At 38.0% G+C, this 14,024-nt stretch overlaps 1 protein-coding gene, 1 long non-coding RNA gene and 1 pseudogene across 4 annotated transcripts; all 3 read left to right on the forward strand.

Annotated features, from left to right (window-relative positions):
* The first annotated feature begins 507 nt into the window (after window positions 1-507).
* On the forward strand, window positions 508-2,968 carry LOC113682089 (uncharacterized). 2 transcript variants are annotated; one of them, XM_089208575.1, is made up of 3 exons: window positions 508-965; window positions 1,491-1,802; window positions 2,538-2,968. In XM_089208575.1, exons 2-3 carry the CDS (start codon window positions 1,503-1,505, stop codon window positions 2,757-2,759), a joined length of 522 nt encoding a protein of 173 aa, XP_089064701.1. In that variant the 5' UTR covers window positions 508-965; window positions 1,491-1,502; the 3' UTR covers window positions 2,760-2,968. The 2 variants fall into 2 exon arrangements, with proteins under 2 accessions (XP_089064701.1, XP_027055040.2); XM_027199239.2 differs by lacking the exon at window positions 508-965 and adding an exon at window positions 1,136-1,188.
* A 2,166-nt stretch (window positions 2,969-5,134) lies between these two features.
* On the forward strand, window positions 5,135-6,115 carry LOC149044504 (uncharacterized). Its single transcript, XR_016187373.1, has 2 exons — window positions 5,135-5,254; window positions 5,755-6,115. It is a non-coding gene; the product is annotated as an uncharacterized LOC149044504 (long non-coding RNA).
* A 1,139-nt stretch (window positions 6,116-7,254) lies between these two features.
* Window positions 7,255-12,627, forward strand: LOC149044505 (uncharacterized; annotated as a pseudogene). Its single transcript, XR_016187361.1, has 3 exons — window positions 7,255-7,393; window positions 11,113-11,424; window positions 12,207-12,627. The product of XR_016187361.1 is annotated as an uncharacterized LOC149044505 (transcript).
* The last annotated feature ends 1,397 nt before the right edge of the window (window positions 12,628-14,024 follow it).

Consider the following 14,024-nt stretch of genomic DNA (forward strand, 5'->3'; position numbering starts at 1 on the left):
TAACTGGCGAGATGGTAACAAAGTCCTTTCCCAATGCCGTTCTTAGTGTGCGTCAATGTTGGGTTGATTACTTTGCAACATTTACTTTACGGCATCCAATTTCCATGACATGATTGACATGAAAGACAATACCATGACATGAAAGAAAAAAAAAGATCTACCCTAGATAGTGTTGAACCCTCAGGTCTGCAAATTTACAATACAGATGTAGAAAGTGTCCAACAAATACTATGATCACTGACACAATACTTTTATTCTAGTTCAAGTGAGTATATAATTGTCAGTGTAATCATATTTATATGGTAAACATAATTTCTGTTGCTTGCAATGTATAAAATTAATAAGTATGTTTAAATACACAATAACCAAAAAAAAAAAAAAAAAAATGAAAGGTAATTGACCTCATTGCGAAATGGCTATTGAGGGAGAACGTGCTGGAATGCTATGGTGAAACCAGGAGACAATCAAGCTATGATTTGAGAGGCGTGTGTGGTTTTTATCTTTTTTAAATCGAATTTTTGTCTTCAAAACATCAAGCAACATCGTATGTTCAGATATGTTGTTCTTTTTTGTCCTTTGATTCTTAGTGGGAGTGGCAAACTTATTGGATCGTTTCACTTCTTGTTTACATTTGGACTAAAGCATCCATCGCATACTAAAAATACACCTTAAACAACCAACCAATTTCTCTGGTCAAATATCTTTAGGGTGTGGGCACTTATACGTTGAGAAATGTGAAAAAAAAAAACACGAGAGTACGAGCTACAATGCTACCGTGAAACTACAAATTAGACAAGCTGTCATCTCCTACCTGAAGGCATGCAAAGAGATAAAACTCGCGAGCGTTTTTATTAGTTTCAATTTTGCTGTTAAACTATCGAGCAACATCTTATTGAGAATTAGTCCTTCAAGACTAATATCTTGTGAAGCGCCAATTGTCAGCCAAAGACTATGATATAGAGTAGGTATGGTGAAGTGTGTCAATATTTTTTTTAGTTCCTTTGTCGGATTATGTGTTAGGAGCCGAATTAAGCTTCTTACTTCCTTGTTTCAACTCGTAAACAGCTCGTCAATGACATGCGCAGTTCTGATCTATGAAATGCTATAAAAGAATGTCATAGATAGTCCCAAAGTTGTCTTTTGGAGTCCCGCAAGACGTCAAGAAGAAAAAAGGCTTGGAAAACAAAGGTTTGGAAAAATCTCCTGGAAGGCGTAGCACACAAAAAATGTCTCAGTCTTGTTTTAAATACTACCTATTGATAGGTCAGCTCCTCCCAAAATTACATCGGCCCTATTCGGAAGAGCCGTTTTGGCAAGTTGAAAATTCTTGCCTTCTTCGACCGCTCATTTCTCGAGATTTTTATTACCATCATTGATAGAATTTTAACCTTAAAGCTTCGTCTGTGCAAAAACGGGATTTAATGCGTAGTGATCAATCATAGTAAATTCATTTACATTTGTTTTGTTATTTCCATGTCAATCTATGCCAGGTTTGATTCATCATGTCCATCAAGTTGTACGAAGGAAGTGGTTTGAGCATGGAGTTTGCAAATTCAGAGAAGGACCTGAAAAAGGATGGTGTTTCCTTCGTAAAAGCCGATGTTACCTCAGGAACTTGGATCTTCTACACCCACGCAAACAACAATGACAAAGAAGCTGGTGCTGGCCCATCTAACTACAAGGTTGTCGGGCCTGGAGCAGATATAAACATCTCAGGTGTGAATGGCTCCATGTTCCTCGTTCCGGACCAAGTGGAAGGAATCCTCCTGTTCGAGCATAGCTTCTACGGTGGAACCAACAAGGTGCTTGAAATACATAAGCTTTTCATTAATCAATAGCTCACGCTCTCTGTAAAAAAACGCTCTGCTCTGCCTTACAATTCTTTTAAGACAACAAGAAGAAATCAGCAGTAAGTAACAATCAGTTCTAAATGGATTAAAGGATAGTGTCGGATAATAGAAGATGATTTTTTTTTCCTTCAGTTATTTCGGTTTGAAATTGGCCGTCAGTGAACTCGGGCCTGGAGTCATTAGTTAAAAAAGTAGATTATTCCCGATGAATAATCTTCATAGTCGCCTAGACAGAGATAAATAATAGAGCTTGTTTTCACATAGATTCATGCTGATAAGGAATCACAAACATGTCATATGTACATCATGCAGACACTTGATCTAAGTGACGGGCGCGAGAGATATTGAAAAGCGATCAGATTGTTGAAAGGGTAACGGAGATCAGACATCTGGTGTCAAAACTGATTATTTTGTCCCCATACCCCTCTCTTTCCCTTCAATACAAAACGGCTTATGTTTCATGACAATGTGGAGCACTTTTTTCCAGTTAAAGTTATAGCTCTGTTTCGTCCTATTCATGTCAAATGAGGAGTTAAATCAGATTCAAAGCTTTTCTTAAAGGCATTCCTGCAAACGAGTTTATTCTTTTATTTACTGTCTTAGAGATTAGATGTGAGTACATTATTATTTTTTATGAATGTTGTTTCTTCTTTATCTGGGTTCTATTCTTTCCCCAATTTCGTGCAGTGGTTTGAAGAAAGTTGCGCAAATGTGAACCCCTATTTCCAGAGCGGGAAAGGTGAAGGAGTCTCCTCTGCCATCGTGTTATCAAAGAACCAGAAGTTTGCCATCTTCACCAAACCCAACTATCAGGGCTTGCAACAGCAACTGGAGCCAGACACGCGCTATGCAACTCCAGACGCCATGAAATTCCCCAACGACCGATTGCAGAGCCTCCGCAAGAAATGAGATGACCAATCTGACCTGGCTCTTCGCTTGCATTTCATACCAGCTTTTTTCTTTTCTTTTCGTGTTTTGTTTTGTTCATTTGTTTTTTAGTTTTTGGCCTTATTATTATCTTTTGATTGATGAAAAGTTAGCAAAATAAGATTTTGTCAATTCAGCTCAGCACTTTAAGTCATTAGAGATGAGTCAAATAAAAGAAGTTTACTGCAAAAGGTTGGCATTTTTATTTTTTTATTAAGAAAGCTTTTTTTAGGCGAAATGGATGTGATCTCACCCTATGGATGTGTTTAGTATTGCATAATTAGGATTTTAATTTGTACCAAAGCTGCGTTTTTAAGGAAAGGAGAGGAAAAATTGCAATTTTCAACCGTTTTTTTCTCGTGACCAGAGTGTAAGATAGAGTCTGTGATGTTGACATGAAGTCAACAGTTATCAAACGCATCACAGAAATATTCATTATTTCAAGGACTGGCTTGAATTTCGACCGATCACTTCTTACAAAGACAACAAAACAATATCATCACTATGAATGTCAAGATCGTATATGGCAGCTGCAGATTAAGGAATAAATCTGAAACCGATATTTACAATGATGAACACTACTCAAGAAGTAGTAAAAATAAGGTCTGAAGAAAAAATTCAGGCCTACACGGGATTTGAACCCATGACCTCGAGCTCTGCTAGACCAGTGCACTGCACATTGTGTCGTAATTTTAAGTTGTTTACCGGCAAATGTTATTTCATCGGGGAAAGCATAGGCAACTGTGACAACTAAACACGAAATTGAATCGAAAATATACCATTTCACTGACAAGATGTAATTCGTGGAGAACATTTAAAGCAAAGAAACAGATATGCAACATGGCAGTCGACGCAGAAAGTAAATATAGCTTGTTGATCTTTTCAATCTTCGCAAAAAACCAACCATGAGACAAAAACAACATAACTTCTCAAATATCCTTTTAGAAATGCTTTGCATCCAAGAATAAGCAACCATAGGACAAAACCAAGATTACTACTCAAATATGCCTTATGTAAATGCCTTGCGAAATTTACACCAAAGCAGAAAAACTTGCCCTTCCAAAGCAAACACTCCAGTGATGATTTCGTGTTAGGCCTTTAGCTGTCGGTGTGTGCGTTGTATGTGAAGGAACAGTACACAAAACACGTGTAAACTTCTAAAAGGTAAAAATATTCCTTGCCAATCTTTCTGATTCCGACAGATCTTGGAGACCATCGCGAGGTCTTTACAAAGTACATGAACCTTTTAACTAGGTAGATAGTATCGAAGTTCTTTCTCAATTCCAATCTTGGTCTTCGTTGATGTTGGGTTGACTACTTTGCAATATTTACTTAGCAGCACCCAAATTCCATGAAATGATTGTCATGAAAGACAATACCATGACATGAAAGGCAAGTAAATTTTCCAACCAGTTTCCCCCAGGGCAACGAGAAAACATCTGAGAAGCCATTCTTTTGAAATTAACCCCGGGGCGAAATGCATCAGAATGCGTGAGAAGTATCATGACACAAGGTATGACACTGGGCGAACGTGCTGAACCACGAAAAAAATCAAGCTATAATTTGAAAGGTGTGTACGTTCTTTATCTTTTTTAATCGAATTTCGCCGTTAAAACTTCAAACGACATCGTATATTCAGAAGTGTAGTTCTTTTTTGTCCTCCATGTGATTCATAATTAGCGGGGGTGATGAACGTATCGGGTCATTTCACTTCCTGTTTTAACCATTCGGACTACGGTACCCATCGCATGCTAAAACTGCACCTAAAACAACCAACCAATTAATTTTTAAAATACGTGTTCGGTTTAATTCACCCCAGGGTAATGAAACAAAGTCCGAGAGAAACGAATCATTCCTTATGAACTCACCTCAGTGCCAAACGGCTATTATGAAATATCATTAGGGGGTGGGTGTTTATTCGAAGAAGGAAGCCTATTGAAGCTTGGGCACTTATTAGTTAAGATATGTGGAAAAAAAAATCACAAGGAAGTGCGATCTGGAATAAGACATCCAAGAATAAGCAATTGTGAGACAAAAACAAGATTACTTTTCAAATATCCTTTATGTAAATGCTTTGCGCAATTTTCGCCAGAGTCAGCGAAACGTGCCCTTCCAAAACAAACACTCTAGTTCTTTCTCAATGCCATTCTTAGTGTACGTCAATGTTGGGTTGATTACTTTGCAACATTTACTTTGCAGCACCCAAATTCCATGACATGACTGACATGAAAGACAATACCCTCACATGAAAGGCAAGTAAATTTTTAATCTAGTTTACCCCAGGGCAATGAGAAAACATCTGAGAGGCTATTCATTGCTGGTTTTCAAATGTAAATTGCCTTGCTGTTATGCTAACTAGATACTGGTCTCTATCACAACATGGTCACCTTCAGCCTCACTCCAAATCAAAGGCTTGGCAACTAAGTACATAACTGTTAAGTGGACTATCGTCAGCCAAAGACTATGATATTGAATAGGTATGGTGAAACGTTTCAATATTTTTTAGTTTTTTTGATTATGTGTTAGGAGCCTAATTAAGTTTCTTACTTCTTTGTTGCAATTCGTAAACAACACGTCAATTTGTCTTCTGGTGTCTCGTAAGACGTCAAGAAAAAGTAGTCCTCTAAAAAAGGCTTGGAAAACAAAGGTTAGGAAAAATCTCTCGAAAGGTGTAGCTGGAAATCAGAAGGCTACTATTGGAAACACAAAAAAAATGTGTCAGTCTTGTTTTAAATACTAACAATTGATAAGTCAACTCCTCCCAAAATTACATCGGCCCGATTCAGAAGAGCCGTTTTGGAAAGTTGAAAATTCTTGCCTTCTTCAACCGCTCATTTCTCGAGATTTTCATTGCCTTTATTGATGGAATTTTAACCTTAAAGCCTAGTCTGTGCAAAAACGGGATTTAATGCGAAGTAACCAATCATAATAATTTCATTTACATTTGTTTTGTTATTTCCATGTCAATCTATTCCAGGTTTGATCCATCATGTCCATCAAGTTGTACGACGGAAGCGGTTTGGGCCAGGAGTTTTCAGATTCAGAGAAGGACCTGAAAAAGGATGGTGTTTCCATCGTAATAGCCGATGTTACCTCAGGGACTTGGATCTTCTACACCTAAAATAAAAGCAATTCCCTTCTCTAAACACCACTAGTCCACAAGTACTTTTTAAATTTTTTCAAAGACCATAAATTGCACTCGCTCTACGGGCTCGTGCAATTTTGTTAATCTTTGAAAAAAGTTACCCGTGCTTATTTATTCCAAATTCCACTCCGGAAAAATCATGTGATTACCTATACTAAGAGATGAATGAAAAATAAATACTAGGTTCAGGTCAAGACTGTGAGGCGAGTCCTGATTTGCAAATCAATCCTTACCAAGTCACGTTTCTGCTTAAAAATTCTCGATATCGAATCTCTTACGTAACGGAAGGTACGTTAATGAAGCTTGAAAAACACAAAAAGTCTTCAGAAAGAGAAACCTCAGTGTAGGAGTAACCTTACTATAATGTCAAGCATTGTTTTTGCGCAACCCTGCCGTTTCAGACTTCCGTGTATATACTTGTAAACGGATCTGATCTCTATTTGTTGTGAAGTCCTAAACTAATCGCTGAATGACATGTTCAACAGAAAAACGATCATCAGTGGAGCGAGAGGACCTCAATGTACCTAGAATGTGCAATCCTTGCACCATTTTAAGGAATTTATAAAAAATATACATGGATCATGCCTCTCTAGATCTGTTACCTTTGCTGGTAAGGAATTAAAATAAACTGCCAATGCCCCCCTAAGTTTTATACAATATACACTAAATGGAAGCGGAAGCAGTTGGTTTTGTTTTCCCGAGAGCCCCACTTTTCCCCGTGACGAAGTAGAGGGAAACATGGAGACTTGAAAGAAAAACAAAATTAACTGTTTCCCGAGGGGTCAGAAATTAAGTGCTCTGTTATTCATCCGGAGGACGAACAAAAATATCTCGCACCTCGGTTCTATTTCGCGTTAAAGAATATCTGTCATCCCTTTGTTATCTTTTAATACTTCCTCGTGAAATACAATCGATTTCAGATCCTCTTCTCGCGAAATCGCAAAGTAATCGCTGAATTACCTATACAACCGAAAGATGATAAGTGTATTCAAATTCCTTTGCGTTGTGGTAACTAGTTTGCGATAAGAAATATCTAACGTGCCATCGACTTTACTGTTTCGCTCTCTTTATCGTCTCGGACTTCCGTGTGAGGTAAAATCGAGTTCAATTCTATTTCTTGCGAATACTTAAAGTAATTGCTGGATTACAAACTCAACCGAAAGATGACGAGTATATGAAAAACACTTTCACTGAAGTAGATCACAAACGCCTTAATCTTTTTTTTTTTTTCCTTTTTGTTTATTGTTCTTGTGCAAACATCACTAATTACAGTTGAATTTTGCACGCACTATGCCGGTAACATTTCGTAACTTTTTGTGTAACGTTGCATGTCTTTAGACCGTATTGTTCATCGAAGTTTGTTCAGTTTACTCAGTAAGTCCGCTTGCTAAGTAGAAATTATATTTCATTGTATCGCACGTCGTGCAGCTTCTTCGTCATTAGGCAGTAATTCAACAGCATCGCAACAAATGTAAGTTTTCGTGGTTATTTTCGCTGTAGTTTTCCTGAGCGTATTTAGTTTTAGGCGTATTTACCTTAATTTAAATTGTAAAAAGAATTCGCACGCTAATTTGTTTGCATTTTTAACCGACCCGATCAGATCAATACCAACTTGTGTCAGGATTTTTTAAGATAAAATATATTGTAAAGTCGCGTTAAAAACTCTCTAATCGATTTGCTGAGAGTTAGTCGCCCATGGCAGCCACATGGCAGCCACATCACTAATTTGCGTTAGGGAATATCTAGCGTGCTGTCGACTTAACTGTTTTGCTTTCTTTGTTGTTTCGGATTTCCGTGTAAGATAAAATCGAGTTCATTTCTATTTGTTACATGACAGTTCATTATTTGTTGAATTACATTTTCAACCGAGAGATGACCATCACTTCAGCGAGGATACTTTAATCTGGGTAAAATGCACAATCCATGAATGATGATAAAGAATATATTAAAATATGCATGGATCGTACCTCTTAGTCTAACTTTCTTCGCTACTAAGGAATCGAAATTAACTGCGAAACCCTCGCTCAGGCTTATAATTGGGGTAGGCACTTAATGTGTGCTCTCGAGAGAACCAGGTTAGGTTTGTTCTTTTTCTCGAGAGTCATAGTGTACCGCTACTGCATCTTAAGATACGTAGAAGCTTTGAAGACCGACTTTCAGATCACTTTGAATGGTTAAGACAATTAATTGCCACATTTGTATTTGGTAAAGTATAAATGTGCGGTTTTTAGCCTTAGGCTGCTCTATTGTTATCTCAAGTACTAGCGGAGAGCTAATGACACATTTGGAATTGCCAAGACGTCAGAGGAAACAGCTTCAAAGATGTCAAGACTCTTTATCACAAGTCTCAGCCATGTTTGTGGTCACGTGCAAAACATGGAAAACAAGTTTTACCCAATAAGAACACATGTTATACCGTATGATAAGTAGGTTTGACCCTTGTCACCCTCATTCATGGTAAAAACACTTAAATTAGATAATTAGCATGAAGTTACAAATCTGAAATAAATGAATCATATGTCGGATTCTAGGAATAAGTTATTACGAGAGTAGTCTTTCTGGGCCAGTTATGGTATTTATGTAGGTCTAAGATGGGTAAGATCATTTAGCCAAGTACATGCTACCATCAGGTTTGTCGATTTATGCCTGATGCCCATAGCAACAAAAAGCAGTTCTAAATGGATCCAGGAAAAGGAAAAGAGAACTTTCCTTTCAATTCCGAGAGACTGTTTGTGCATCAATTTCATTTTAAGATTTTCCTACTCTGGTATGAAGTGTAAAAGAAATCTCTTACACAAACAGCTATTGCCAATGATATATGCATAGTAATGTCGCTGCTCACTAGACTATTACGTAAACATTTCTTACCGGGGTTTATATCTTTTACTGTACACCCACCATATAAGCTTAAATTGTCCAAGTAATCAGGCTTGGAAATACGGTGCCTATGAACTGTTTCTGTCCCAGTTTAGACATTACTCTGATTAGCAAACATCCGATAAATGTACAAAAGTCTCTTGCAATGCGGTTCTATTTCGCGTTAAGGAATTTTCGGCATGTTTTCAACTCTACTGTTTTTTTTTCTTTTTTTGTTGATTCAGAAGTAGAATATGATCGATTTCATTTCAATTTGATGCGAAATCGTTAAGTTATTGCTAGATTAAATATTTAACCGACAGATGACGAGTGTAGGAAAACTTCCTGTGCTAATACCGCTTTGTGTTAAAGAATGTCTAACGTGCCATCGACTTTACTTTTTCGCTCTCTCTATCGTCTCGGGCTTCCGTTTAAGGTAAAACTCGAGTTCAATTCTATTTCTTGCGAATACGTATAGTAATTGCTGAATTACGTATTCGACCGAAAGACAATGAGTGTATGAAAATGTAAAAGCCATCGCTCAGGCTTATAATTGATGAATACACTTAATGTGTGTTCACAAGAGAATCAGTTAGGTTAGTTTTTCCCGAGACTCTTAATGTACCGAAAATATGTATGTGATACGTATAAGCTTTGAGGAACCAACTTTTAGATCATTTTTAGGGGTTAAAAAATTTAATTGCGACATTTGTCTTGCGGTAAAGTATAAGAGCGCTGTTTTTTTAGCTTTAAGCTGCTCAACTAAGTTCTAACTAAGTAGCGGAGAGCTAGCGACACATCGTCTAGAATCGCCAAGAATTTTAGAGAAAAGACGATAGCCATGTTCTGATCGCGGGCAAAATCTGGACATTGATAGAATTTATTAAATGCATTCCGTTTGGAATTTTGATTTAGGCAGGGTCACGCGATCACTTATCCGCGTAATCGAGCTACGTTGTATTTAGAATTGCTGTTTGAAGAATATTTTGTTAATCGCCAGTTGTCAGACACTTATTCATTCTATGTTTCCAAGTGAGAGTGGTGAACGTACGGGTTGTTTACTTCCTGCTTCTATTCAGACTGAAGTATCCATTGCACGCTAAAAATACACATAAAACAACAAAGCATGTCTCAAACTTAATTTTCAATCTAGTTTTCCTCAGGGCAATGAGAAAACATCTGAGAAGTCATTCTTATGAAATTAACCCCATTGCGAAATGGCTCTTGAGAAATGTCACTAGATAAGGTGTGACGCTGGGAGAATGTGCTGGAATGCTATCGTGAAACCACGAAACAGTCAAGCTAGGATTTGAAAGGCGTGTGCGTGATTTGTCTTTTTTTAATCGCATTTTGCCGTCAAAACATTAAGCAATATCGTATATTCAGAAGTTCTTTTTTGTCCTAGGATTTTTAGCGGGAGTGGTGAACATATCGGGTTGTTTCACTTCTTGTTTACATTTAGACTAAAGCATCCATCGCATGCTAAAAATACACCTAAAACAACCGATGAGTTTCTATTGTGAAATATTGTTAGGGCGTGGACACATTTTTTTTAAAAATGTCAAAAGAACACAAGAGAGTACGAGCTTAAATGCTACCGTGAAACCACAAAATAGTCAACCTGAGATATTCTATTTAAAGGTGTGCAAAGAGATGAAACTCGCAAGCGTTTTTAATCTTTTCAAAATTGAAAATTTTTTCTGTTAAACTATCGAGCAACATCTTGTTGAGGATTGGTCTTTGAGGACCACCTCCTCGTGAAGCGCCAGTTGTCAGCCACAATAATGTTATGTAGGTATGGTGAAGCGTGTCAATCTTTTTTTTAAGCTCATTTGATTATGTCTTAGGGGCCTAATTAAGTGTTTTTACTTCCCTGTGACATGCGCAGTTCTGATCTATGAAATGCTATAAAAGGAATCTCATAGATAGTCCCAAAGTTGTCTTTTGCAATTTCGTAAGACGTTGAGATTAAGTGGTATTCCCATAAAACAAGCTTGGAAAACAAAAGGTTGGAAAAATTTTCCGGAAGATGTTGCTGGAAATCAGAAACACACAAAAAGTGTCTCAGTCTTGTTTTAAATACTACCTGCTGATAGGCCAACTCTTCCCAAAATTACATCGGCCCTATTCGGAAGAGCCGTTTTGGCAATTTGAAAATTCTTGCCTTCTTCGACCGCTCATTTCTCGAGATTTCCATTGCTTTTATTGATGCAATTTTAACCTTAAAGCCTCGTCTGTGCAAAAACGGACTTTAATGCGAAGTAATCAGTCCGAAGTAATCAGTAGTAAATTCATTTACATCTGTTTTGTTATTTCCATGTCAATCTATTCCAGGTTTAATCCATCATGTCCATCAAGTTGTACGACGCGAGCGGTTTGAGCCAGGAGCTTTCAAATTCTGAGATGGACCTGAAAAAGGATGGTGTTTCTTTCGTAAAAGCCGTTGTTATTTCGGGAACCTGGATCTTCTACACCTACGCAAACTACAATGACGCACAATATGGTGCTGGCCCATCTAACTACAAGGTTCTCAAGCCTGGACCAGAAGTAAAGATCTCGAGTGTGAATGGCTCCATGCTCCTCCTTCCGGACCAGGTAGAAGGAGTCATTCTGTTCGAGCATAGCTTCTACGGTGGAACCAATAAGGTATTCAAAATACATAAGCTTTCAATAATCAGCAGCTCACGCTCTCTGTAAAAAACGCTCTGCTCTGTCTTACAATTCTCGTAAGACAACAAGAAGAAATCAGCAGTAAGTAGCAATCAGTTCTAAATGGATTACAGGATAGTGTGGCATCATAGAACATGATCGTTTTTTTCATTTTTTTAATTTTGAACAAGAATTTTTTGTTATTTTGGTTTGAAATTGGCCGTGAGTGAACTCGGGCCTGGAATCATTTTTCTTAAAAAGTAGAATATTTCCGATAATAATCTTCAAAGTCACTTAGACGGAGGCAAATAAGATGACTTGTTTCCACATGGATTCATATTCATAAGGAATCACAAACAGATCATCTATACATCATGCAGACACTTGATGTAAGTGACGGGCGCAAGAGGCATTGAAAAGCGATCTGATTGTTGTAAGAGTATAACTGATTATTTTGTCCACATACCCCTGTCTTTCCCTTCGATACCAAATGGCGTATGTTTCGTGACAATGTGTAGCACTTTTTCCCAGTTAACGTCATAGCTCTGGTTCGTGCCAGATCTCCCTTCGCAGTTCCTGGAAGAATATTTAGTGCATTTCGAAGATTCATGTCAAATGAGGAGTTTAACCAGATTTAAAACTTTTCTCAAAAGACACTCCTGCAAACGAGCTTATTCTTTTACTTAGTGTCTTAGAGGTTAGATGCTAGTACAAAATTATTTCTTTTGAAAGATGTTTCTCCTTTATCTGGGCTCTATTCTTTCCACAATTTTGTGCAGTGGTTTAAAGAAAGTTTCCCAGATCTGAACCCCTTTTCCCAACCGGGAAAGTTGGAGGAGTCTCCTCTGCCATCGTGTTATCCAAGACCGAGACGTTTGCAGCCTTCACCGAAACCAACTATCGAGGAGAGCAACAACAACTGGAGCCAGGCAAGTGGTATCCAAGTCCAGAAGCCATGGATTTCCCCAACGACCAAATGCAGAGCCTCCGCAAGATGTGAGATGACCAATCTGACCTGGCTCTTCGCTTGCATTTCGTACCAGCTTTTTTCTTTTCTTTTCGTGTTCTGCTTTGTTCATTTTTTTTTTTAGTTTTTGGCCTTATTGTTATCTTTTGATTGATGAAAAGTTAGCAAAATAAGATTTTGTCAATTCAGCTCAGCACTAGAGATGAGTCAAATAAAAGAAGTTTACTGCAAAAGGTTGGCATTTTTATTTTTTATTAAGAAAGAGCTTTTTTTAGGCGAAATGGATGTGATCTCACCCTATGGATGTGTTTAGTATTGCATAATTCGGATTCTAATATGTACCAAAGCAGCGTTTTTAAAGAAAGGAGAGCAAAAATTGCAATTTTCAACCGCTTTTTCCCGTGACCAGAGTGTAAGATAGAGTTCGTGATATTGACATGAAAGTCAACAGTTATCAAACGCATCACAGAAATATTCATTATTTCAAGGACTGGTTAGAATTTCGACCGAGCTCTTCTTACGAAGACAACAAAGTAATGCCATTACTATGAATATGTCAAAATCGTATATGGGAGCTGCGGATTAAGGAATAAATCTGAAACCGATCTTTACAATGATGAACACCACTCAAGAAGAAGTAAAAATAAGGCCTGAAGAAAAAATTCAGGCCTACACGGGATTTGAACCCGTGACCTTTGCAATATCGTTGCACAGCACAATGTGTCGTGAATTTAAGTTGTTTACTGGCAAATGTCTTTTCATCGGAGAAAGCCTAAGCAGTCAGTGGCCGAATTTATACTAGAGACGAGTTATCCGTCAGAGACGAATTATCCGTCTCAGACGGATAACTCGTCTAAATATAAATTCGGTACTAAGACGAATTATGGAGCAAAATTCGTCTCAGGCTGATCCGTCTGTCAGCACGTCTTCAAGACGTACTAACAGACGGATAGCTCGTCTTAGACGGATCATCCGTCTCTAAATTTTTATTTAGACGGAAAACGAAGACGGTTTTTGACGAAGTTTCCATATGAGAGAGACTGGTTTCTATAGTTTTGCTAGGTTTCCTGGGATGCCTATTTCAAGATGGCGTCCGGTAAAGTAATCGTGCCCTCGAAAGCAATCACAAAAAAGAAGGAGAAAGCAAACAAGAAGTTGACTTGGACAGATCAAGACACGGACGTCTTCGCAGAAGTTATATATGGCCCACAATACAGAGGAAGTGATTACACCGTTGGTGTAATCACTTCCTCTTGTCTTCCTATCTTGAGCAAGATTAGCGAGAGAAAAGGGTAACATGCAGTTCATTAAGCTATTTTCTGGCTCAAATATGCGCTTGACAGAGGATATTCTTCTCTGATATACCGCCATATCCAATGCTGTTCTTCTCGATTTCATCAACAAGGCTACGAGAGCCGCCATATTTAAGCTCTCGCCAGGCTTCCACTCGGCTCAACACCGAGACACCCGTCGTGAAACTCGCGAACGATTTATATCTAGACAGATTATTCGTCAAAATTCGTCTTCGGATTTACACTTGGACGGATTATCCGTATGACGGATGATCCGTCTCTAGTATAAATCGGGCCAGTGTGACAACCAAACACGTAATTGAATCGAGAAGGAGAAT

This window comes from Pocillopora damicornis, chromosome 6 (assembly GCF_964200805.1).
Source record: "Pocillopora damicornis chromosome 6, jaPocDami1.2, whole genome shotgun sequence".
NCBI classification, from domain to species: Eukaryota; Metazoa; Cnidaria; class Anthozoa; order Scleractinia; family Pocilloporidae; genus Pocillopora; species Pocillopora damicornis.